The sequence below is a fragment of the Alosa pseudoharengus genome, unplaced genomic scaffold (assembly GCF_046254945.1).
Source record: "Alosa pseudoharengus isolate Yale_2024_CS ecotype anadromous, Long Island Sound unplaced genomic scaffold, YU_APseudo_1.1 YU_APseudo_1.1_scf_18, whole genome shotgun sequence".
NCBI lineage: Eukaryota > Metazoa > Chordata > Actinopteri > Clupeiformes > Clupeidae > Alosa > Alosa pseudoharengus.
The window spans coordinates 19,205,042-19,228,580 of NW_027468650.1; the positions used below are offsets into that span (position 1 = coordinate 19,205,042).

General features: G+C 42.0%; 2 protein-coding genes across 2 annotated transcripts; one reads left to right on the top strand and one right to left on the bottom strand.

Annotated features, from left to right (window-relative positions):
- Positions 1 to 44: 44 nt before the first annotated feature.
- Positions 45 to 19,112, top strand: irf9 (interferon regulatory factor 9). The gene is made up of 32 exons (XM_076291130.1): positions 45 to 150; positions 595 to 816; positions 963 to 1,109; positions 1,280 to 1,435; positions 1,521 to 1,589; positions 1,714 to 2,014; positions 2,254 to 2,413; positions 2,911 to 3,056; positions 3,222 to 3,385; positions 3,647 to 3,868; positions 4,185 to 4,523; positions 4,821 to 5,006; positions 5,250 to 5,456; positions 6,570 to 6,743; positions 7,246 to 7,344; positions 7,533 to 7,622; positions 8,842 to 8,956; positions 9,067 to 9,179; positions 9,292 to 9,405; positions 9,882 to 9,930; positions 10,064 to 10,160; positions 10,632 to 10,794; positions 10,997 to 11,021; positions 11,941 to 11,996; positions 12,265 to 12,387; positions 12,608 to 12,788; positions 15,990 to 16,129; positions 16,533 to 16,611; positions 16,734 to 16,787; positions 16,909 to 17,292; positions 17,415 to 17,530; positions 17,747 to 19,112. The coding sequence occupies exons 2-32, from the start codon at positions 622 to 624 to the stop codon at positions 17,864 to 17,866; spliced, it is 4,584 nt and encodes a 1,527-aa protein (XP_076147245.1). The 5' UTR covers positions 45 to 150; positions 595 to 621; the 3' UTR covers positions 17,867 to 19,112.
- emc9 (ER membrane protein complex subunit 9) lies at positions 18,860 to 22,592 on the bottom strand. Its single transcript, XM_076290432.1, has 6 exons — positions 22,404 to 22,592; positions 21,841 to 22,043; positions 21,397 to 21,473; positions 21,198 to 21,267; positions 20,355 to 20,449; positions 18,860 to 19,437 (listed from the first exon to the last, which is right to left on the bottom strand). Exons 2-6 carry the CDS (start codon positions 22,033 to 22,035, stop codon positions 19,257 to 19,259), a joined length of 618 nt encoding a protein of 205 aa, XP_076146547.1. The 5' UTR covers positions 22,036 to 22,043; positions 22,404 to 22,592; the 3' UTR covers positions 18,860 to 19,256.
- Positions 22,593 to 23,539: the final 947 nt, after the last annotated feature.

Consider the following 23,539-nt stretch of genomic DNA (forward strand, 5'->3'; position numbering starts at 1 on the left):
ACATTTCGAAGTTCTAGAAATTATGCACTTCCGCATGTGTTCAGAGTTGTGTGAACATCCCGAATAGAGCTCACTGGAAGTGAGTAGACCTCCCAAGGTGACAAGACCATTGAAGAGAGTGGACATATTACCACGCTTTAAGTCTTCGTGGTAATGCGTTACTTACAATCTTTGAGTTTTAGAAAGAACGATAACGTTACCCAACATGAACGTCTTGTAAACAAACTTTCGATATCAACACACTGTTAGCTAGGATAGCTAACCTATTTGCAAGTTAACGTAGTTGTGGAATGTCGTAGCGAAACGTTAATGTATGTTTTGTGTTTTAACGTACTGTTAGGATGCTATTGCCAACGTTGGCAATTGTTGTCAATTTGTTGCTGTACAAAGTCCGTGATGACAGTTGATGAGAGCATTAATATAAGGACTAGACGTCTTAGCACATGAATGTACATCATGTTATCGTGTTATGTCGTTCGTTCGATTTTTGTGATTGGATTAGCCAGTGTTTTGACTTTTCCCATCCACAGACTTTGTGAGGTCTCCTCCCCTCTGTGCTTTTTGCTCAACCTTCTCTCACCTGTGTTTGTTTAGAAGCCCCATATGTAAGTCAGCGGTGTTATGGCACTTTCGAATCAGTTTGAAGAGCTCAGAAGGAGGACAAAGTCTCGACTGGCTTTGTCAGGCTCCATCCCAGAAATAAGGGCAGATGTCACAGCAATGGCTGAGATGGCCCTACCCCTGTCTGAGCGGTACCAACACATCAACGCTGAAAAAATGGTTTCGGAGAATGCTGTTGGACAAAGTAAACATGAGGTGTGTGGATATATAAGAGCTGGCTTCTGATTTCTCTTTCACTTCCGTTTTTGCATTGTGTCTGTCTCTGTCTTTGTCTGCTCAATTCCCTTTCCTTTTGTGCTCTCTTCTTATCAATTATAGTATTTTCTCCCCTCTCCCTATAGGTGCTTGAGTGCTTTGCACGCTTACTCAAAGCAGTCAGTATTCTGGAGAAATATGGCTGTAATCTGACCAACCCCAACAGGCCCAAATACTGGCGCAGTGTCAAACACAATAACCCAGTCTTTAGGACCACTGTGGATGCTGTTAAGGTAGATGGGAACCCTCTGAGCCTACATACATATGTAATTGTCGAATTGTATATGTATGTGAGTCTAAGTGCTGACTTTATGACTGCAAGCAAGTCTTTGTGAAAGTCATAAAGATTGAGGTATTGTGCACAACACAAAATTGATCTTTGTTTTGTTTTGTTTTTCCACAGGGTGGTCGGGAAGTGCTTTCTCTCTATGGATATACTAGTCAGCTCCCAGATGGCCTTAGCTTTCCAGATGATGTCACAGAGCCTGATGTTAGAAGGGTGGCAGAGGTTACTGTGGAAGTCATGATGTTGCGCACAGAGTTGGACATGCTTGTCAAGGTCATCATTGTTTTTGTGATCTAGGGATCTCATACAAGCTTGTTAGGTGATGATACTGACCAAATATTTCCTTTTTTTCTGTAAGGAGGTGCATCCACATCCTGAGTTCTTTGAGATTGTTATACCAGCTCTTCAGGGACAAAATAATCCTGAAGTATGTATGAGAACTATCCTTGTCTATACCATCTCTCTTGGTCTCTCGCTCCCCCCCCACAAACACAAACACAAACACACACACACACACTCACTCTCTTCTCTCTCAATCTCTCTCATTGTAGGAGGTCATGCCTGATGCCAGTGTTATTCTTGCTAAATCTTCACCACTTCAACCCAAGATCCCCACCCATACTCATGCCCCCATAGATATATCCTTGATTCCCACTCCACCAGCCCAGCTAGTAGTGCAGTCAGATCCTCCTCTAGAGCCCTCCTTCAGACCCCACCAAGTGTGTGACATGTGTGGCGGGGCATCCACACTCCTCTGTTCCTCTTGTAACTCAAGGCCCTTCTGTGATGCCTGTGATGCCTTATACCACCGTCACCCTGATAGGGCCAGTCACAGAAGAGATAGGGTTCAAGGTGAGCAAAACTGCACCAGTCAACTATGACTTGCATGAAATGCATGTTGTTTCGCTTTAGAGCAGACAATGACTGAACAGACAAACTACTAATTAGGGATGCACTGATACCAATTACAGACTGAATGCAAAAACGAAAATAATTGTACCGTATTTCTGTACCGTAACCAAACACAGATATTACTTCCAATGGCACTAATTCTTGAGAAATTACTAAAAACGAATGTGTTCCTCTTTCAGAAAGCTGTTCCATTTGTGGAGTCTCCCCTGTGTCTGACCACTGTGCCTCCTGCAGCCAACATCTGTGCATTGAATGTGACCGGCTATACCATTCCCATCCAAGTCGCAGGGAACACAAGAGACAGAAAATCAATTACTCACCACCGGTTAAAGCTTTGAGGTTAGAGACCGATATTGGTGAAAATATCTATTCAGAATGTACTTTCTTTTCCACTCATTGTAGTCATTGGTGTGTTGGGTTTGGAGCTGTACTAGTGAAGCAGAGTCACAGTTGGCTGCCTTTGATTCCGTGTTGTGACCAGTATACCACCATCTCCTATTTATTTAAAGCTTTGAAAATAGGAACAGTTGCCCTTGTGTCCTTGTACCTGAACAAATGATTAGCATCCAGGAGAGTCTGGGTGTTTCAGGGTATACAGCCTATTTTATCCAGTTGTAAAGTGCTTATAGTAGATGAGTTAAGCCACCAGCCACAGGAACAGCAAAGCTACCATTTCATTTTATATTTAGTTATTTATTGCTCAATGTGACACCCTTACCCTGTATATTTGTATTTTAGAATCATCTGTTAATATAATCAGCATTCAGTATTGAGGAGGGTGCGTATGTTTGTTATTCCTGTATATTTCTTTACTAAACTGTTCTGTGTACCCACAGTCATTCCTTGTCCACGTGGGAGTGTGTCCGGTGCACCACAGTGAATAATGTCCAGGCCGTGTTGTGCGCCAGCTGTGATTGCCCTCGCTTGGCCAGTGCTGTCCCAGTGGGCTCTGAAGAATCACTGCAGCCGTCCACCATCACAGGTTACCCAGGCACACCTGTCTACTTGTGTTCATGCTCATACTTACCATGCATTTTCTTCTCCTGTGCCATGCTGTTTCCATCACATCTCCAATCTGCATAATTGGGTTTTCTTTATCTCCTGTCTTTGTTGTTCCTTTCCCTCTCTCTCTCTCTCTCTCTCTCAGAGTGGCAGTGCAGGAGTTGTACAGTGGTGAACCCTGGCAGCAGCGTGTTGTGTACGGTGTGCGAGCGTCCTCGTCTCGCCACGCGACCCTCCGTCAGCCCCAGCCGCTCTCTCCCAGCTCCACCCACAACACCCACACCACCAGTCCAGCTGGGCGAGAACCAGGTTAATTTCATGGCTCTGTTTGCTCATCTCTATACACTGGGAAATTAGTTTGCACAGGTACTCTTTGGTGTATGGGAGAAATTTCTGACTGGTCGATATCCACACCAGACTTTATAATGGACTGACAGAAGCGTATGCTGATCCATCTTATCATTGTGTATGCTAAGTATCTAGTGTGCTAAGCATCTCAACAGTCAAGTTCTCCAGCTCCCTCCACATTCCTCTCTCTTAATTGGAATCTTTTTGTTTTTCTTTTCTCAGTGGATGTGTGAGCACTGCACGTTTGCCAACTCATCGCCCTCAGGGCTTTGTGAGATGTGCAACCTGCCACGCCAGGAGCCTCGAAAGAGCCATAAGCCCCTCCCTCTGTCGCCAACCAACACCAACACTACACCCTCAAAGCCTAAACCGAAGCCCAGGAACATGCAACTACAGGCGCAGAAGATGAAGGAGGAGGGCCAGAAACTTGTCAATCATATCAGGGTGGGTAGATCAATCGGCCAATAAACTACAGTTACACCTCGAGGACGGATGGGTGGATAGTTAGATTTCTTTCTTTCTTTAATACTCCTAAAGGGAAATTGAAATTTCCAGTCGCTTTATACCACTACGATACAGCTAGGAAAGAAGGAACAGTAGGAAAGCACACCAGAACATAAATAGGTTAAAAAACCTGAAAATCTATAAAGAGATGGATAGCTATTGAATACATATGATGTATAAAGAGCCTATGTTGCCTCTTTTCTGTCGTTTAGCTCTGTAACACCTCCCTGTCTTTGTGATCCCTCTGGTGCCTTAGAAAGGGGAGAAGAGGGGAATGACCCCAGAGGAGGTGTACGCTGCCCTCTGCGTCTCCAGCAATAGCAACGTCAACCCGTGTGACTGGATCGCGTCTGAACTTCCCCATCTGTTGGATGAAATCTGCGCCATGGCCGTGTCTGTGCACCAAACGTACAGGAATGGGGACTCTGCAGTGGAGCAGAGGGAGGGCGCATCAGACATGAGCACTGGCACGGCTCCAGGATATCGGCGTGGGGAAGTGCAGCTGTCCAGAGCCGAGGCCAAACAGGCTTGGCTAACAGCAGGGGGCGACACTGAGAAGGCTGTGCGGCAGCTGTTGAGGAGTAGACAAGCCAAGGTAACTTGGACAAGCTCAACAGGATCTCTCTAAAGAGTCTGAACAATCCTCTTATCTCACTTTGGGTGGTTTGTTTTGTTTGTTACTGCGTATTTACTTCTGTTACGTATGATTCCCAATTAGAAACAGATAGGTGTGTATGTACTTGTACTTGTACAATGTACTTAGCCCTTTTCGTGTGTGTGTGTGTGTGTGTGTGTGTGTGTGTGTGTGTGTGTGTGTGTGTGTGTGTGTGTGTGTGTGTGTGTGTGTGTGTGTGTGTTTGTGTGTGTGTGTTAACATGTATGTATGTTGTAGATGCAGGAGCTGCATTCACTGGGCTTCCAGAACGGGGCCCAGTGTGAAGCAGCCCTGAGGCAGAGTGGCGGTGACATACGGGGGGCGCTCTCTGTTCTGCAGCGGCCCCTTCTCGAGCCCTTTCACCAGCGTGTGTGGAGCAGTCTGCCAGAGGCCCCCATTGACCTCGACAACCCAGACAAACAGGTTTGTGCACTTCTCACTTATGCTGACTGTGCTTTTTTGCAAATAACATTTTTAGCTATGTTTTTTTTTCAGTTCTAATGGCATTATTTATGGGCATTTATGTGTAAAGGTGTGATATGGCGACTCTGTCTCTCATTTCTCTATAATAGCATTAGCAGTATGTTTCGTTTTTTAAAGAAAATGTTGAACTGCAAGTTCAAGGCAATAAAGCGTCTCTGTGGCTCTCTCCACTTCTCCCTGTAGAGGATGTGTCGCAGGCTGCTAGCGCTCTATGATCTGCCCAGCTGGGGGCGCTGTGAGCTGGTACTGTCTCTGCTGCAAGAGCCAGAGATGGACTACTCTCTGGAGGATGTAGTGCAGGCTGTCAAAGAGAGCCAAGATCGGGACTTTATCCGACGCATGCTGAACAACTCCTGCACTATGTGCTACAGCAATTTTCCTCTGAACAAGGTGTGTGTACATGCACGCACCGCACACACACACACACACACACACACACACACACACATACATACATATACATATATATATATATATATATATATATATATATATATATATATATATATATATATATATATATATATATATATTGTAGTAATGTGTCCAAGCGGATGGTGAGACTCAGGCAATGAAATTCAAGTTGACGTAATTTCCTTTTGTTTTATTACTATTATTAAGCTACCGGCAGGTTTAGGCAACAGACAAAACAGAAAACATTAAACAAAAACACTGATCAAACGAAAAAACAAACATGGGACAATGCCCGCAAAAACTAGGCCCTCCATAGTAACACTCGTAACACACAAACGCCCTCTCACGACAGAGGCGAACCCCGAATGCAGCGCTCACTGACATTTTATACCATCGGTCCCAACCACACCACAGCGAATAATCAATCGCCCCTTTGACCTATTCTTTTAAGCCATAAACTGCATTAGCGCACACACTACTCTACAACATTCGTGTTCCGACATCCCCAATGCGCTGCCATACCCTAAACAACAAATAAATAATAATTGTCCTAAACACCCCTGCCTAAATGAGCGCTTCCCTTACGGGAGCACGCCCCGACCATTTAAATGCGTCCCACCCCCTACTCCTCCTGTTTGCACCCCTGCACCCCGGAAGACAGGCATACCACAGGTAAGGTGAACATTCAATACATAATACAAACTAACATACAGGCACAGTTGGAGCGATCTCACCAAGATGTAAAAAGTGTGCACATGAAACCCTCACAACCGCCCCGACGCTATGCTTTGCATCAGACCATTTAGCGATACCATGACCGCATATGACATTTCAATATTCCTTTGCTTTTTCCATACAAAGTATACAATCCAATACATCGTCATTCTTTCTTTTCACATGCATCAAAGAAACATTTCATTTACCGCACCAGTCCGTATCCGTATATAATGTCCATTTTTTTATATATATATATATATATACACACACACACACACACACACCAGATGTGGTACAGATGTGTAAATGGGTATGTTGTGTGTGTGTGTGTGTGTGGGGGGGGGGCTATCACTGTTGTCCTTCATCTTGCAGATGCAGTCCCTGACTTCATGTCAGTGTTTAATGTGCAGCGAGTGCTTTACCCGTCACTTCACTATTGCCATCAGAGACAAACATATCCGAGATATGGTGTGTCCAAACTGTGAGGAACCAGACATTAACGACCCAGAGCACCTTGACAACTACTTCTCCACTCTAGATATTCAGGTAGGAGGGAGCAGGGAGAAGGCACCAAAATGACCAAACTCTGTTATATTTAGTATGCAAGGAAGGGACTTGTCCAGTTATTTGCTGTTTATGTACAGTATATATTAGTCAGATCTTTCATCCAAGTATGGAGTGTGAAGTGCACATTTGAGGAAGTTTGTACTATATGCATAGTGCTGTGGACTTGGTGGTGGTGGTGTGTGTGTGTGTGTGTGTGTGTGTGTGGGGGGGGCTCCAGGTGGGCTCAACAGAAATATGAGATAAGAGGGGGCCACAAAATTATGTTCTTTTAACTGAAGACCTGTTCTTACTAAAAAGTCGAACACATTAAAAGATGTACTAATAATATTAGAATGGATAATAAATAGCCCTAGATGTAGGCAGTTGCAGTCAAAAAGTTTAAGAACCACTGGACTAGGCCACAGATTGCATGTTGCAACTCAATAGGTTTGGAGAGGATTGTAGTCTAGAAACACCAGTGACTGACTTTCTCATCCTCTAGCTGCGGGACTGCCTTGCGAGAGATGTTTTTGATCTCTTCCACAAGAAGCTGACGGAGCATGCCCTCATGCAGGACCCTAAGTTCCTGTGGTGCACTCATGTGAGTAACCGCTCACCTCTAGGTCCATGCATCTACAGAGTGCACTCAGATCAGCTAATTCAAGTTCAGGGCAGTGCCTGTTCATATAAAGATGGCCTCTCTCTAGTGATCACTGATGAAGCACAGAGTGAGCTATCTACTTTCTCTATTATCTGCCATCACTAAAACATCTCTCCTTCTTCTCTTAGTGTACAAATGGCTTCATCTATGATGGTATCCAATTCAAGGTCACCTGTCAGAGCTGCAGAAAGAGCTTCTGTGCCCAGTGTAAGAAACCTGTAAGTATCTTTCAACAGCAAGATGCATTTTGGAAATAATAATAATTTACAAATCTCGTCAACCCTATATTTAGCTGAGAATAGTTCAAAGACAACATATCAACTGTTGAAGGAGAAAGATTTGTTTGAGGTTTTATTTAATGCCAGCAACACATCTCAAAAAAGCTGTGTTGCTTCACCTTTTCTTTAACTACATTCTGTAAACCAGTTGCTAGAGTTTTGAGAATGAAATGTGGTCACATTGCCCGATATGGGACTTCAGCTGCTCAGCAGTCTGCGGTCTTCTTAATCTTGTTTTTCATTCAATGATGCACTCAATTAGACAGGTCTGGACTGCAGACAGGCCTTTTCAGCACCTAGACTCTTCCTCTTTGAAGAAATACTGTTTAAATATGTGCAGAATTAATTTTGGCATTTTTCCCCCCTGAAATATTCAAAAAGATCCTTCCTGAATAGACATTGTCTGGATGACCATTTGGGCTCTGTGCACTAGCTTACTTGAAGTCGGCAAACCAGTTTCCTGTTCATTGACATGGCTGTCAACAAGCACCTGAAGATGAGTGCTTTAGTTGTACCAAAATGTAAGATGCAATGTATGTAAGTCTTAATGTCTATGGGCGGCTCTAAAGTGTGCCACTTTGCTCGGCTTCAAGACGTTATTAAAGCGATTTTAGCTTCCACCTTTTTCCTAAAAACACAAGCCATTCAGTGGCTGCACAAAATAAGGAGGGAAGGATTTTCGGTGAGCACACGTTTTCAGGTGCTTGTTGACAGCGAAGTCAACGGACAGGAAACTGGCTTGCCGACTTCAATTAAGCTAGTGCACAGAGCCCATACGGTCATCCAGACAATGTCTATTCAATGTCTTACAATTAACTTACCAGAATCACTACATGCATCCTTGTGGTGTCACTTATCAAATGAATGAGGGTAATCCTCTACACACTGTCACAGATTATTTTAGGCACTAAGGCACTAAGCTTAAACTCTATGCACTTTGTACATTATTTCCATTCAGTTGTGACAGATACCGTGATGTATCATAGATAAATCTTTTGCAATGCATTGAGTTATCGTTATAGTGGCCAAACTGTTGTGACCATATCGATTTGTGAGGTACTTTGCAATTCCCACCCATCCTGTACTTACCGGTATGTACTTGTGTTTGTTACATAGAGATTGCCTTGTGTAAAAGTGACCAACTGATCATGCTTTTCAGTGGGAAGATCAGCATGAGGGTGTGTCCTGTGACGTGTTCCAAGCCTGGAAGCGAGAGAATGACCCAGAATACCAAAGACAAGGACTCGCCGGCTACCTGCGAGACAATGGAATCAGTGAGTCCCCAGGGGTCTATACCTGTGGTGTAATAGGGACATCATTTTGACACCACATTTAAAGCATGCACAGTCCAATCATAACTAATAAACACACAATCCCTCCTTAGTCTGTCCCAACTGTAGGTACCAGTATGCTTTAACCAGAGGAGGATGCATGCATTTCACCTGCACCCAGTGTCGATATGAGTTCTGCAGTGGCTGTAACAATCCTTTCCACAAGGTAACTATGCTTGTGCTGTGTGAGTCTTCTTGAATTGCTTTCGGTGGTAAGGGGTCATTTGTTCATAAAGTTATTTACCCACGTACATGAACAAAGTGTGTCTCCTTTGCAGACTGGCTGTACTGTGATACAGTGCTCTGTCACAGGGCTGCATGCCCACCACCCCAGGGACTGCTTGTTCTACCTGCGGGACTGGGAGCCAAAGAGACTGCAGGAGCTTCTCCAGGTAGGAAGAGGGAGAGCTGACAAAATGTTAAATGGCAGTAGCCCAGGGGGGCGCTAGGAGGCGCTATAGCCTGGCTCTGCTCACTTATTGCTTTTAGCTCAGTTCCCACTGAGATGGTAGTGTAGACACCCTCCTTGCCCATATGAATCGCTCAGCCAATCAGCGAACAGCGGAGGTGGATAAGGGGGATGTTGAGCATTGAAACACTGTACTGAGAACATGCAAAGTGTTTGGGGATGGCTAAACAATTACCGGTACATGTTTCCCCTTTTGAGGTTAGAGAATTGCACATTTGATTTTGAAACAGTATGTGACAAGCACCAACATCAAACCTTTTAAGGAGATTGTGTGAAGTAGTCTATTGTAGGCTTTGAATGAAACCATGAATGTAATGGTTTCACTTTGATTTGCTTACGAGAGGTCATTTGAATTACTGAATCATGGGACCCTATTAAAGCTTAACCCTATTTCAACAGCGGAATGGAGTCGACTTCAACACAAACCCGCCGAATGGCACTCAGACTGGTATGGCAAGAACTGTTCTACAAACAATTGTACTCTTTTATTTTCACTTTTTCAGTCTTGCTTAATTCACACACTCTTTTTTTTTTCACTTGATAAGAGTGATCCCTCACACGCTTATTTTCCCTTTCCTCAGGAACATGTGGAGTGATGGAACAGAAGGATGAGGGTGGGCAGCACATGGACTCTCCCTGTGGGATTCAGACCCAGCCTGGACAGGCAGGACTGTGCGAGTGAGTTGTAGTCTCCCCTCCCCACCAACACGTTTCATATTCTCATAAATCAGTAGAGCCACTAATTGAAGTAATAAAGGCTGATTGAAGTTGTCAGATAGGACTTTTAAATGTCCTAAATGTAATTTATGTAAACAATGTAGAGTAAAAAGATTTGAGCGGGGAGTTGTCTGTGTTAGTGGGAGGCTGGGAGCTCAACATTAGTAACATGACTATACCTTAGCTGTAACTGACTGTGTAGACATAACCCTGTTATGTTTTTAAAACAGTTTAAAAACGCAGGGAACTGCAGCAATAGCTCCGTTGATGATTAATCAAATGCCATGTAATGATGCTGTTTAACATGCTGTGTGTCCTCCTGAGAGACAGTGTCTTGAAGTTTCACTATAACCACCTCTCACATGTCAGAATTATTAGAGACATGACAATGTTTGGACTCTTTTATGTATTTTTTTTTTTATTTGTTTGTAGGAAACACTACCGTGAGTATCTGGTGAGTCTCATCAATAGTCACACCTTGGATCCAGCTCATCTGTTTGATGAGACAGAATTGAAGGCTGCCTGTAGGAGACACCAAATTGACCTAACGCAGGAGGCAGAGGACCAGAGAATGTACCATGCAAGGCTTTTGCAGGTGACTATTAAAGAGTCTTTGGGGGTTATTGTGTATTGCAGTATCCTGTGTGCGAGTCTGATAGTTGAAATTATACTGATGGGAGTTTTGTGTGTGTTTGTTTTTCCATGTTAGAAAATGTTGGAGATTCCCCTTGGAGACAAGGTTCCTCGAAAGAAATAACTCCTGTTTATAAAGCAAATCTTTTTACTGTTTCTGAAAGATCCAGAACATGAATCCACAGAAATGTGGGTTTTGATCTTTTTAAACAACTAAAATATAAAAATGTGATTAAATAAAAAAGGTGACTTGTGTAAAATATTAAAACAAAATATGTCTTCCACTTATTTTCTTTGGTTGAATAGTCTCATGATGCGACAAACTAGGCCTAATACAGAAATAAACATGTTTTCTCTTTTATAAATGTAACTCTTAACCGTTAATATAGGCTACATTAAAAAATGTGAGAATGCAATCGCATAGCATAGTCACAATTTATTTCGAAAGCATGGTCTCTTAGCGCAGGACACAATATAGCACACTTTTCTGCCGCAAACAGCTAAAGATGTGCAGTTGTTTGTTTATTTTGTTTACAACCGATCTCTCTCAAGAGAGGTCAAAACACCGCCATCTATCGATTTCAAAAGATACATGCCTGGGATTTCTTCGATGTCACGTGGTTTCTGGGAAACGGCTTGGTTGTTTTCTACACTAGCAGCTGAGATCTGGGAACCACAGGAACTTCCTCCACTGGCATAGTAGGATCGCCAGGTAGGCTACTATCCGACGGAAGGCTTCACAGCTCTCTGGTACGTTATGAAGTAAACTATACGTTACTGGCTATTTATATATTTAAGAAACATGTGTGCAGTAAATACCGTGAACTTTGTAGAGTTTTAAGAGGTCTGAAATACGGGACGGTTGGTAATAGGTGACGTTCTTATACATGTTTTAGCCAGCATGGTATCTAACGTTAATTTTAACTTTTAAATTCAATTGAGTATGATGTTAAAATTGTTAAACAGATATTTTAAAAAAATTACGTGTCGCTATCGTTCATCCAGCCACACTGGTCATCGGGGAGAACTGTGTTGACATGAAAACTGACTGCAACGGCAGTTACCAAAGGTTAACCAAAGAAATACGCCGTTTTTGTCATTACTGCAGATATGCCTTCGGGAATTCGGTCAACGCGCCGACTGCGCTCCTGGATGGTGGACCAGGTAAATTGTGTCTGTTGTTTCAAAGATGCGCTATAGCTCAGTGGGTTTACCTCCGTGCGAGCGCTGAGGGCTGTAATGTTAAAGTGAAAGTGGCTGGTAGCTGGGTGTAGCCTAATCCCTGATCACTGAAAGATCACTGCTGTTTTTTTTTTTTTTTAAATGGCATGCCAGCGGTTACTCCTGAAGTTACCTGGCTTCATGCCTTGTTTCTAGTATATCCCTCAGAGGGACAGAGACCTACAACCCCATGTGTTTGTGAACTTAACAGGTGAGCAGTGGAAAGTATCCAGGACTGGTTTGGGATGACCAGAACAAGACTATGTTCCGCATCCCATGGAAACATGCAGGCAAACAAGATTTCCGCAGCGAAGAGGATGCTGCCATTTTTAAGGTAATTGCAACATAGCCACAGTGTGCACTCAGCTGGCCAAGGCAGTTTGAGAAGATTTTAGAAACGTATGCGTTTCTGAAGAATAGGCAAAGTGGTGTCTTCTTATGAAATCACAACATTGTGGCCACAGATGCAGACACACCCATTGTTGAAACAAACTTCCCAATTTTGTTTTCTTGTTATTCGCTGGTGTGCTAAAACTGGTGTACACTCCCTGCAGGCTTGGGCTGAGTTTAAGGGGAAGCTGACAGAGGCTGGGCGCACAGACCCTGCTTCCTGGAAGACTCGTCTTCGCTGTGCCCTCAACAAGAGCCCCGAATTCAGTGAGGTTACAGAAAGGTCACAGCTGGATATATCCGAGCCGTATAAAGTGTACCGTCTGGTTCCAATCTCTGAGCAAGGTAGTAACATATCTAACTACCTCTCTTTGCACACTATCCACACATTTAGGCTACAAGTTGGAGCACATCGAGTTTGGGATGCAATAGCTAGCGCTTTCCCTGTCACTCTCAGTGTCCACCAACAACCATTTATTTGGACTGAGAAGCTCCTGGTTTATGATACAAAAACATATGGTGTTTCCATGAAAACAACCATAGCTGCCTTCTGTGCTTCTTTAAGTAGAGTAAATCTACAGCGAAATTTATGGCACCTATATTTTTATATTGCTTAGGCTGAGGTGGCATGTATCAACCTGTTAACACTCCTAAAAAACAAAAGACTATTCATTATTCAAGGATTAAAGTTCTCCGTCATAGGACGGATTTCCGTCAATTTGATTTTAGAAATGTCATATTTGAGATCGATGCAGATCCGATGAGAAAACAAATAGGGGGGGGGGGGGGACTGTCACCTTTGCTTTTCCTTTTTTAAGGCAACTACAAATATTAGGTAAATGTTTAAAGACCTAATGTTCTTGAGAACTTTATGTGTCTCAATATACGTATCTCAATAAGATACGTCCTATACGGCCTACGTCAGCCATGAGTTTCGCTTTGTATGTTGTAGCTACACACTTGTCTCGGGCGTTTGCTTAAAAAAAAGAACACGTATGGAGGACTATAACGGTCTAAAAGTTGGATTATAGTGACACAATCGAGACAGCTGATGAGGTTGGCCAATCCGTTTAACTTTTTTGGATATGATATTGTGAGCTCTATGTGCGAATTCGGAGGCTGTGTTCTTTCCGTGCATCAATGTAGACACTTACTATCGCGAACTCTTGTCAGGGGAGGTCATTCATTTTGGGTGTCACCTATGACTTGAACAGATAGCCTGCTATGCCACCCGATGTAGGCTACTATTATTGTTACAGTTTTTAATCAATGCAACTAACATTATGTGTAAAGCGACGCAATATAAACCGTAGCCTATGCAATTTATTATCCCGTCTGTTATGACATACAACAATGTTTTTCACAATTTGCGACGGAAGGTTTTGACTGAGCGTGTCGAGTAAGGGGGTCAGTCGTGTTTGTGACGCACAGACAGCCTTGTAGCCTATTTTGCTTAGGCCTCACTTTTAACGACAATAGGTTGTGAGTGTATGTTGACAAAAAATAACCATACAATTAAAATAGTCAACTTAAAACTTTGCTATAAAATATTATTAATTTATAGCACAAAACCATAACCAGTGGGCCTACCAGAACCTCGCATATTAGCGTCATGATTTGTGTGCGTCTATTTGGCAAGGCCACTAGCTGTCGGATGCGTTGTTGCTAAAGGAAGGCAGGTGTCAAAAGTTAAAAAATAAATGCAGATGGGCAGCTGTTGGAAACGGGGGAGAACTAACAAGCCATGGTGTAAAGAAATTAAAGTGCCAGGAGTTTGCTTTTGCGCGGTTCGCTGCAAGAAAATTGTTTATGGATGCAATAGGAAAACGTTTTAGCACGCCACCAATCAGAAGACCGCCATAAGGTTAACGTTCGTGCACTTCAGGACATCTTACCTGGTGCAACTAGCCACCACGACAGAGGTAGGCTACGTTTATCTATGGCTGACCGTTTTTACGTTTAGAAAGTAGGCTACGCATGTTCTTTCATAGCGCAACACGACCTGTCCTTAACCATATCGCAACCTCTTGTCAACCTTATACAATCTGTTGCTGAAGACAAAAGCGCCGTCTCCAGATTGTCGTTACAAATGCGCAGACCTCCTGCATGAGCACACACAGTATTGCTGCTCATTGGAAAACTGAGTTGTCTGTAAAACTCAAAATTACCATGTTATCATTAAATGCGGATGAGGCAACAAATGGAAATATGAACAATATCTAGAATGTTCTGATTTGTTACTTTGATGAGGAAATGGGAAGTCTTGCAAACTTGATTTTATAGATTTTACTTGGTGTTGAATTGCATATTAACAAGAAAAAAATCTCCCCTTTAAACACTTTTGGCCTGAAGTAATTAAATAAGAGTGTGTTAAAGCCTTTCTACAATATTGCTGCAGTAGAAAAGAACAGCAATGGCTAATCAGCAATGGTCAGGGATGGTACTAAAATATATTTTTGTTCATCAGGAAAACTCAATCTCAATCAAGAACACTCTCAATTCGCCTTATTCACATGGCGGCCATTGGCGGCTAAAACGAGGCTACAGGGTACACAAACCATAGGATTGTTATGTTCTATGCATTCACCTGTAGGTGGCATTAATTATATAGTAAGTGTACCCTGTAGCCTCGTTTTGGTTTAAACAATGGCCGCTGTGTGAATAAGGCGAATACTCCCTTTACTTTGCTGTTTGCATCTTTTTGTACATTAAAAACCAATAGGTCGCGACCGCAAAAGGGGTGTTATCTCTATAGGTAGATATGAACAACGTATGACTTATGGCCTGAAAAAAGTTCAGTCAAACTATTTTTTTTCACTTTAATCCCTGATTATTCAGTGTAACAGACCTCATGAAACAGTATTATATACAAAATAATGGAATTGATGTGGTCACATTATGTCTGTTTGAATGGATACAATTGTGTGGTAGATGTTACCATCAAACCATCAAACAGACAGTCAAGCAGCCATTGTACTGCTAGGACATGTACTGTGAGCAGCAGTAGACTTCATGCTAACCACAAGAGGAAGTTTCGGAAAATACAGTAGAGTAGATTAACTTTTTCATTACCACAGTCTTCTCTCTACTGCTTTTCTTAGTAGGGAGATGACAAAGAAATATTTTCTTTTTATTAAGTGTACAAATTAAACACATCCCTATGTTTGCTTTACTGAGAACTGATTTTGGGGACACCATCTCTTTAAAAAAAAAAAAAAACTTTCCCTTTGTTCTTCTGAATTTCTGTACAGGGAATAGTTAGGTGGTAAATATTACATTCTTCCCTGCACTGATTTCAACAGGTGTCTCATAGCGTGTCACTTGTAGACATCTTGTGTTTACATTAAGGGAAAAGTTTGGATGCCGGTAGAGGAAGCATGTTCAGCACAGCCGCTCTAAAAGGGGTTTATCAGCGTAGGCCAGCGAGTGCGGACATTGCCTGCACTTTAGATTGGAATGGAGACGTGTTATCAGACCAGTTACACAACTGCAATTTGTTCCCTGGAGACCAATGCCATCGTAAGCAACTCCCTTTTGCCCATGCAGGATGTGCGAATGTCAAACCAGACCCGTCGAAGGCACGCACTGATAGAAGGAGGAAGAGGAGGAGTCAATCAGAGAGCGAGGAGGAGCTCTCAGCCAAGATGATAAAGGAAGAACAGTCAGCAGTGCAGAAAATCAACATGGTGGGTTTTCTCACAGCAAAATTGTCATTATTCTCATAGCAATTGTCCTCATTAGAGCTGTTGCTTACAAGTTATAAATGTTTCAAAAGTGACCATGGATTATATCACAATATAATACTATATCACAATATAATACATTACAACAATAACAACTTAACGGATAACACCAGTTGGTGTAAAAGTTGTGTGTTCATGCTGGTTTTATCACATTAGTTTTGGTTTCATTTTTTTGCTAAATAATACAGTATTTCCCAGGTTCAGTATATGTTCAGAACCAATTATTTCAGAATTTCAGGACATAACATTGAATTGAATTAAAAAGAATGTGGAAGCACAGTTCTTTATCTTGGATTAACTTGTTAGCGTAGGTAATTCCATGTGTGATTATGCAAATGTCATGCAGGAAATGGAAGCTGTCTCGGAGGTGAACACCCAGGTTGTAGAGGTCACTGAGCCCACAGTTACCTTGAAGAATGATGGCCGTAAGTTTCAGTTCTTCATATAACAACGCATTATCTTAACCTCATATTCCAGCATAGTACTGACCTGATGTAGAAAGGAGATGTGATTTAGTTGAGGCTCATGAAAATCCCATTTCTTGCAGCCAGAGAAATCCAGTTGAACGTTACATTCGAGACTTCACCGCTTCCCTCCACAGGTAACATATCATGTGTCAATCTTTACATAGACAGTTTTGCAGTTGTTTGCTTCTGTTAATCTTGATTAAAAACCCTGTAACATCAGGTTAGTCCAGGCTCACTGCTTTTCTTCTTTCCCAGCACCCCATTCCTTCCTGGTCTCTGTGCAATTCCTGGGCAAGGAGGTGCTCAAACGCGAGGTTCAGGGAAGTGATGTCCGAATCACCTACATGCCTGTGGCTCCAGTCCCTCCCTCATCTCAGACCACTTTCCCCCGGATCCCCCTGCCAGATCCTCCCATCTCAATGGCCTCTGAACCAGCCATGCAGGCCATTTCCACCCTGCTGCCCTTCATGGAGAGGGGTGTGGTGCTGATGTCTACAGGAGCTGGGGTGTACGCAAAGCGCTACTGCCAAGGACGGGTCTTCTGGAGGGGGCCTCATACTGACACCCCCGATTCTGTCAACAAGATGGAACGTACTGCCGAGCCAGTGATGGTATTCAGCAGGGAGGCATTTAGAGAACGTGAGTGATTTCTGTCACTGATCTCAGGGTGCTGCCTACAGTACACAATAATCCCCATTTCATTTGAAAGATGTTTGCCTTGTTATTGTCGTTCACAATTGTATCTTGTGATTTGGACATAGAACTGCAAGACTATCAAACTAATGGGGGACCAGCTCCACAGACCAGCATCACCCTGTGCTTTGGGGAGGAGCTCTTCAGTTCAGATGACCCTGCCACTAAGCTCATCATTGTAAAGGTATGTAAACTAGACTTTAGCCAGAATCAGTTCCAGACTGCAGTGATCAATGTATTGAACAGTAATTACAGACTCCTTGATCCAGTAATTACATTGGAATAATATGTTTGATAGTAATAAGTTTACAACTTTGGCTTTGGATTAAGCCAATGTTATTTCCTCCTCAATTTCACTCAACCATCCTTCCTCTGGATTCTTACTTTCTTTTTTTATCAGATCTCCTTTCCCTGGGCAGAACAACAGATCATGGAGGTTGACACCCTCAAGGAGTCTGTGTCCATCCTCGAAAACCTTGGAGAAGTCACTCTCAATCTCATCCAGATACCCCAGTCTTAAAGGTATCCTGAGTGATAGCCCCTACCGTGGTATACCCGTGGAAGCATTACCAATGGCAGAAGCACTACTTGCTCTACATGGAAAAATCCAAGTCTGTCAATGCACTTTACACTGAAGGATTTGGTCCACAGGTGGTATTTTGACACTCTTCTGGGACAAAAAGTCAATGGAAATAACACTTAACTAGAAACTCCAACCTTCTTCCAACCCAAAACAGTTCAATGTACTGTTTTCATACTTGTGGCGTCCAACTCCCCAGAAGTATCAAACCTTCTTGTTGAGTGAGGAATGAGAGAAAAAAATAGACATGATTTGACATGATGAAGTTGAATGACCACTGTTATCCCTAGCCACACATTCTTGATAGGCATTAAATTCAGAGCACTGACTATCTAGAAATGAGTTCATCAGTGTTTGTATTACTTCTTGCCTCAAACACAGGAAGGAAGTAGGAATGCGAACCTTTGTTGTCTAACTATAATGTGCCACCTGAAATGTGTATTTCAGATCTAATACATCACTTAGTAACTGGACTACCTTCCTAAATGCATAATTCTTTGTGAAACTAGCTGTGGGTATGCCTGTTTGTCATTAGGATTACTGTTGTTGATTGTAATGGGTCTATAGTGGCTTATAGTAAGGGTTTTGCACTCCCTGCTCTCATAGACATTAGTATTAATTGGACAAAAGGATGATACAAGAGTTACACGACACTGCAGTGTAAATGAAAATCATGTTCGTCATTAGGTTTTCTAAATTGTGTCCATAAACTGTTGCTTCGTAATGAACCTGTCAGTAATGAGTTAAAAAGCAATTACAGGCCAAAGTGTTGAATTCCTTGTGCTCTTAAATGTGTTTTACTGTACATATTCTACTGTTTGTGTCACTCACAGTGAGCTGAATACCTAAGTGCTCAGTCACATCCTCTAAAATAGTGAAATATAATGTAATCCGAAAATTCCAGTATGTTTCAAAGAAGACAATTACACGCTATTGGTTGGTCAAAATGTAGATTAAAAGCATACTTTAACAGGTGTATGAATACAGCAACACAGACCACAAGAAGTAAATATTTGTTTTGTACTTTCTAATGTCCACTACAACAATTTCTTTTAGTAAAAGGCACAGAATTAGTAGTGGGATTATGTTAACTAGTTTTTTTTGTTTGTTGTATTTATCGAAAACATAATTGTTTGTCAATGGTTCTGAAGTGTGTATGTTAAAAAATAAATACATATTTAACCTATTTCAGCGTCTGGTATAGTATGACACAATGTATAGTACATTACAACAAATCTAATCAATGCAAATAATTTTAAAAGTTGCCATTTTTAGGAACATTTCACATCAGTTTTTTATTTAATGTCCATTCCTACACCCATACATAAAATCACACATTCCCGTTGACAGGAGATGCCAATTCTGCTATTTTAGCATTTAGTTTTTGATTGGTCCAGTCCTTTGTTATGTCATCCAAATGGCTATCAAAATCCACCAAAAGTGTGTGATCTCCTGAGTCCAGTAGCTGGTTGGCTATTGAACGTGTCTCTTCCCACTGTCTTAGCATTACCCTGAAAGAAGAAACAATGTTGGCATGATCTGGGTTTTCATTTAATGAGTTAATGAATTACTCATACAATGCATGGACACTTGGGAAAATGAGCAAATACATCTCTAGTCCCACAGAAAATTCAATTGAACTTTAAAGCTGATAAAGTAATTTTTGAATATCAAGAATAACAAGTATCAAGTCTTTGGTTGTTTTACTTTTGGCATAATGTTTGTGCAAATTTTAGCAAATTACATTGGGGAACGAACATTATCTTGCCATGCTAGAGCTCACAGTAATGTAATTGTCTGTGCTTAACCGGTTGGCTTCTATTTGCACACCGGTCCAGGCTGATGCTGCTTGCACAGAAATCATGACGGAAGGGAAATGTAACAAAACTGACTGGGATGTACAGCATGTAGGTCAGGGGTGGGGCTATTTCTTCCGCATTTCCATTGTGAGGTTAGGGGTGGGACTGTCATTACCATTTTCAAAAAGTTCAGCCTATAGCCTGTCTACACGACAACGCAAGGGTGGCATCTTGAAAAGTCTGGTAGCGTCAAATTAGTGGGCGCGTTCGACTTCATCTCGCTGCACAGATCTCACGGAATCTTACAATACAAACATGCATCACGTTCAGTCATATCTGCACATCGCTGGAAGAAGTTAAACGTGCCCACCATTTTGTTGCTAATGCAAACAACGCTTTAGCTCAAAACTCCTCAGATTAACAGAATTTTGCTCCCGAACGAAAGTTTGAACTCGTCATCCATAAATAGACCCCAGGTTGTTTTAACTCTGAATCTTTCCTTTAAAGACCTGAACCCATTAGGGTTGTTCATTCCACCACAATAAATGCATAGGAAGACATCCTGTATATTTCGTTCTTCCAAAAAGTGTGCAATCCCCCCTTCATACATGTGCATGTGTATGTCTTACGTGTGTTTGTCTTTCAGTATCCAGCGGGAGTCTTTGCGCTCATACATCACTATTGGAGGCACCCTGTATCCTGGAGACATTTTGGCACCATCAATCTAAAAAAAAAAAAAAAACATCTCACGTCCCAGATGATAGTATATTTTTACTACCATATTTCTCTTGAGACTTAATCAGGACGATGCAGGTCAGAATCCAGGCTTTATTCTTTTCAATGAGGGGCCTAGTGCCCCTCAAGGGAGAAAAGTACATGTTTGTGTCACCCCATCATGGGTTTCACCAGATTCTCAATATTCTCTTCAACTTCTCTGACAAACAGAGACCATATTTAAAGTTACACACAAAGAAGGAGTGACCTCTAGGTCCAACCCAGTTTGAATATGCAATAGAAAGGGAGGATGAGGATTAGGCCTTCATCAGGTCTGGTCAGCTTCTATTATCTTCTAATTAAAACTACCCCCTTTCCTGGGAAGTCCTTCAGAGGCTTGGACACATGCTGTTCTACAAACATTCACACCTTGGCGATGGGCAAAAGGCATAAACAATGGATACACTGCATACAGACCAAAGACACACACACAGGGTACACATGGGTACACAATCACAAATGACCATAAGAACTATACAGTCTTCAAGTCATAAAGACTTGAATCATTAAACCATTCACATAAAATATGAATACAAAATATTCCCTTCACAGATAAAAATTCACATTTCAGCTAAACTAAACTATCTCTACTTAGAACTAGTTATGATTGTTCAACACTGCATTTGATTAATTAATTATTGAACCCAATAAATAACAGTAGCTTGTACTACCAGTGTATTCAAATAAGACAGTCTTACCATAAGCAGCACCGCTCCATTACACTGTTCAGCAATCTTATCCGCAATCTTCAAGGCACAAGGTGTTGGACTGCAAGAGATGAAAACTAAAAGCTCAGACATTTGTACAATATTTTAGAGATAGAGATATATTCAATATTCAACATACTAATGCTGTAAGGGGAAACAAAATGTATTGATGGGAAACATGATGAAACACCTGCTATCTGATATGCACGCATTGGCTTGATAGTATCCCACAATCCTCTGCTGTGTCTGTGCACACCAAACATCCACCTGAAGATAATGCATTGCATTGAAGAAGACATTGCAAGTGTCAATGTGACCATTTATTTATTCACATCCAAAGTCAACAGATCCCTATAAGCTCTTTCTGCAGCAATTGCATTCAAAGTATATTCTATTCACAATGTGGCCATCAGAATCAGATTTATTTGGCCAAGTGTCCACATAAGGACATTGTTTCTGGCCGATGGTGTGCTCCAGTAGTACAGACAATATACAATACAATTTATTGACAATATACAACACATACACATCAATACACATAGCCTACATGACCGACAATAAACATGTTATTTTATGAGAAAGGATTAAACTGACATTTCTGTAGGCAGCCTACTTAATCAAAGCATTGGCCTACCTGTGTGAGGGCAACCTGGGTGATGGGTGCTAGGGGCAGGTGAGAGTGGAGCAGAGGTACACAGTCTGTAACACACACGCCACCCCCTGCTGGATTGGAAGATAACAGCAGGCCGTTCACGCTGCACCGTGGAAACAAGCAAGCGTGTAGATACATCTTCACATAGGCCAGGCAGGATAACTCCACCTCCCCCATCTCTATCTCTGTCTCAATGCCAAGAGAGTTATCATTATGAGTTAGATGAAAGAAATAGTCAAAAAGATTGTAACAAATATTTATTAGAGCTCCAGAACAACCAGAGACCAAGACGCAAAAATGAATGGGCGGACTAGTCTCGAAACGAGCTAGTAAGCGAACCCTATTGTAGTTTCTGCACCAACACAACCATGACACATAATGTTTACTCTAAATGCAGTGAAGATTTTGTGGAGGAACTACCGCGCACAAACTGATATCATTTGTACCTTTACTGGCGAAATCTAACGATGATGAAGCAAACAAAAAACGGCTAACTAGCACACATCTCGTTCGATGGCATTATAGGCTATGCGCCCCGTCCTTACCGTCAGTGGTTATAGTCCTGTCGAACACAAAATGCGCAAAGGAAGTAATTAATCACTTGATGTTTAAAACTATATTTCGTAACACATGTCGATTACAGAAGCTGGAATGAATGCGACATAATAACCCGTTCAGAAAACTGATCAATTTCTGACTTCCTGTACAGACACCAGCTTGCACGCCCGTAAATGCAATGTGATTCGTTACAAACATCACAATCACCCTGCCTACTGGAGCCTGACTGGAGCACATAGTTGACCACTTCCGGCATTGAATTCATCTGCAACCAATAGGCGACAGGCAGGTCTGTTTTCCATAATGCATGAAATTAAAGCAGGGGTCTCAAACTCAAATGAGTTGGGGGCCACTTCTGCCAATGTCATCTGATTGGAGGGCCACATCAGTGTTAAAGAATAATACAAAAAAAGAACGGCTATTTCCTAAAATGCAATGTTTTTTTTTTTTCAAATACTGTGTTTTCAAACACAAGACTACAAACAGAACAACAAAAATTTTTAGACACCTGTGCTAGCAACCTTAGCTTATGAATAAAACTAGATGTACCGCAGAGCGGTACAGAATATGACCGCCGCCCAGTCCAGCACATTTTTTCCACAAAAAGAAATCACGCTGAAAGGCCTATATGATTCTAACTGTCTCACTAAATTGCATTATCCACACTCAATTCTCACTGGTATCTGCTAGACAACAAGTACCAAAACATGATTAGTTCATAGATTTCACATGTAAAATTCATTTTATACAACCCCACCTCCATCTTGCCTGTTCATAATTCTGAGAAATTCTTGATTGTTTGTGTTATGTTTATGTTATGTGTGTGGGTGTGTGTGTGTGTGAGTGTGTGTGTGTGTGTGTGTGTGTGTGTGTGTGTGTGTGCGTGCTTTTGTGTGTGCCTGCGTATGTGCCTGTGCATGGAAGCGTACATATGTCTACTGTGTGAGTATGTGTCATACGTATGATTACTGTGAATGTGTGTGTGTGTGTGTGTGTATCTGTTTGTGCACATGTGTGCACATGAAATGGGTTAACATGACCGCTGGAGGCAAACATACGGAAAAAAATGGTCATCCTAGGCCCTACAGTTCTCAAGATATTCACAGAGAACTGTGTCTGGCCT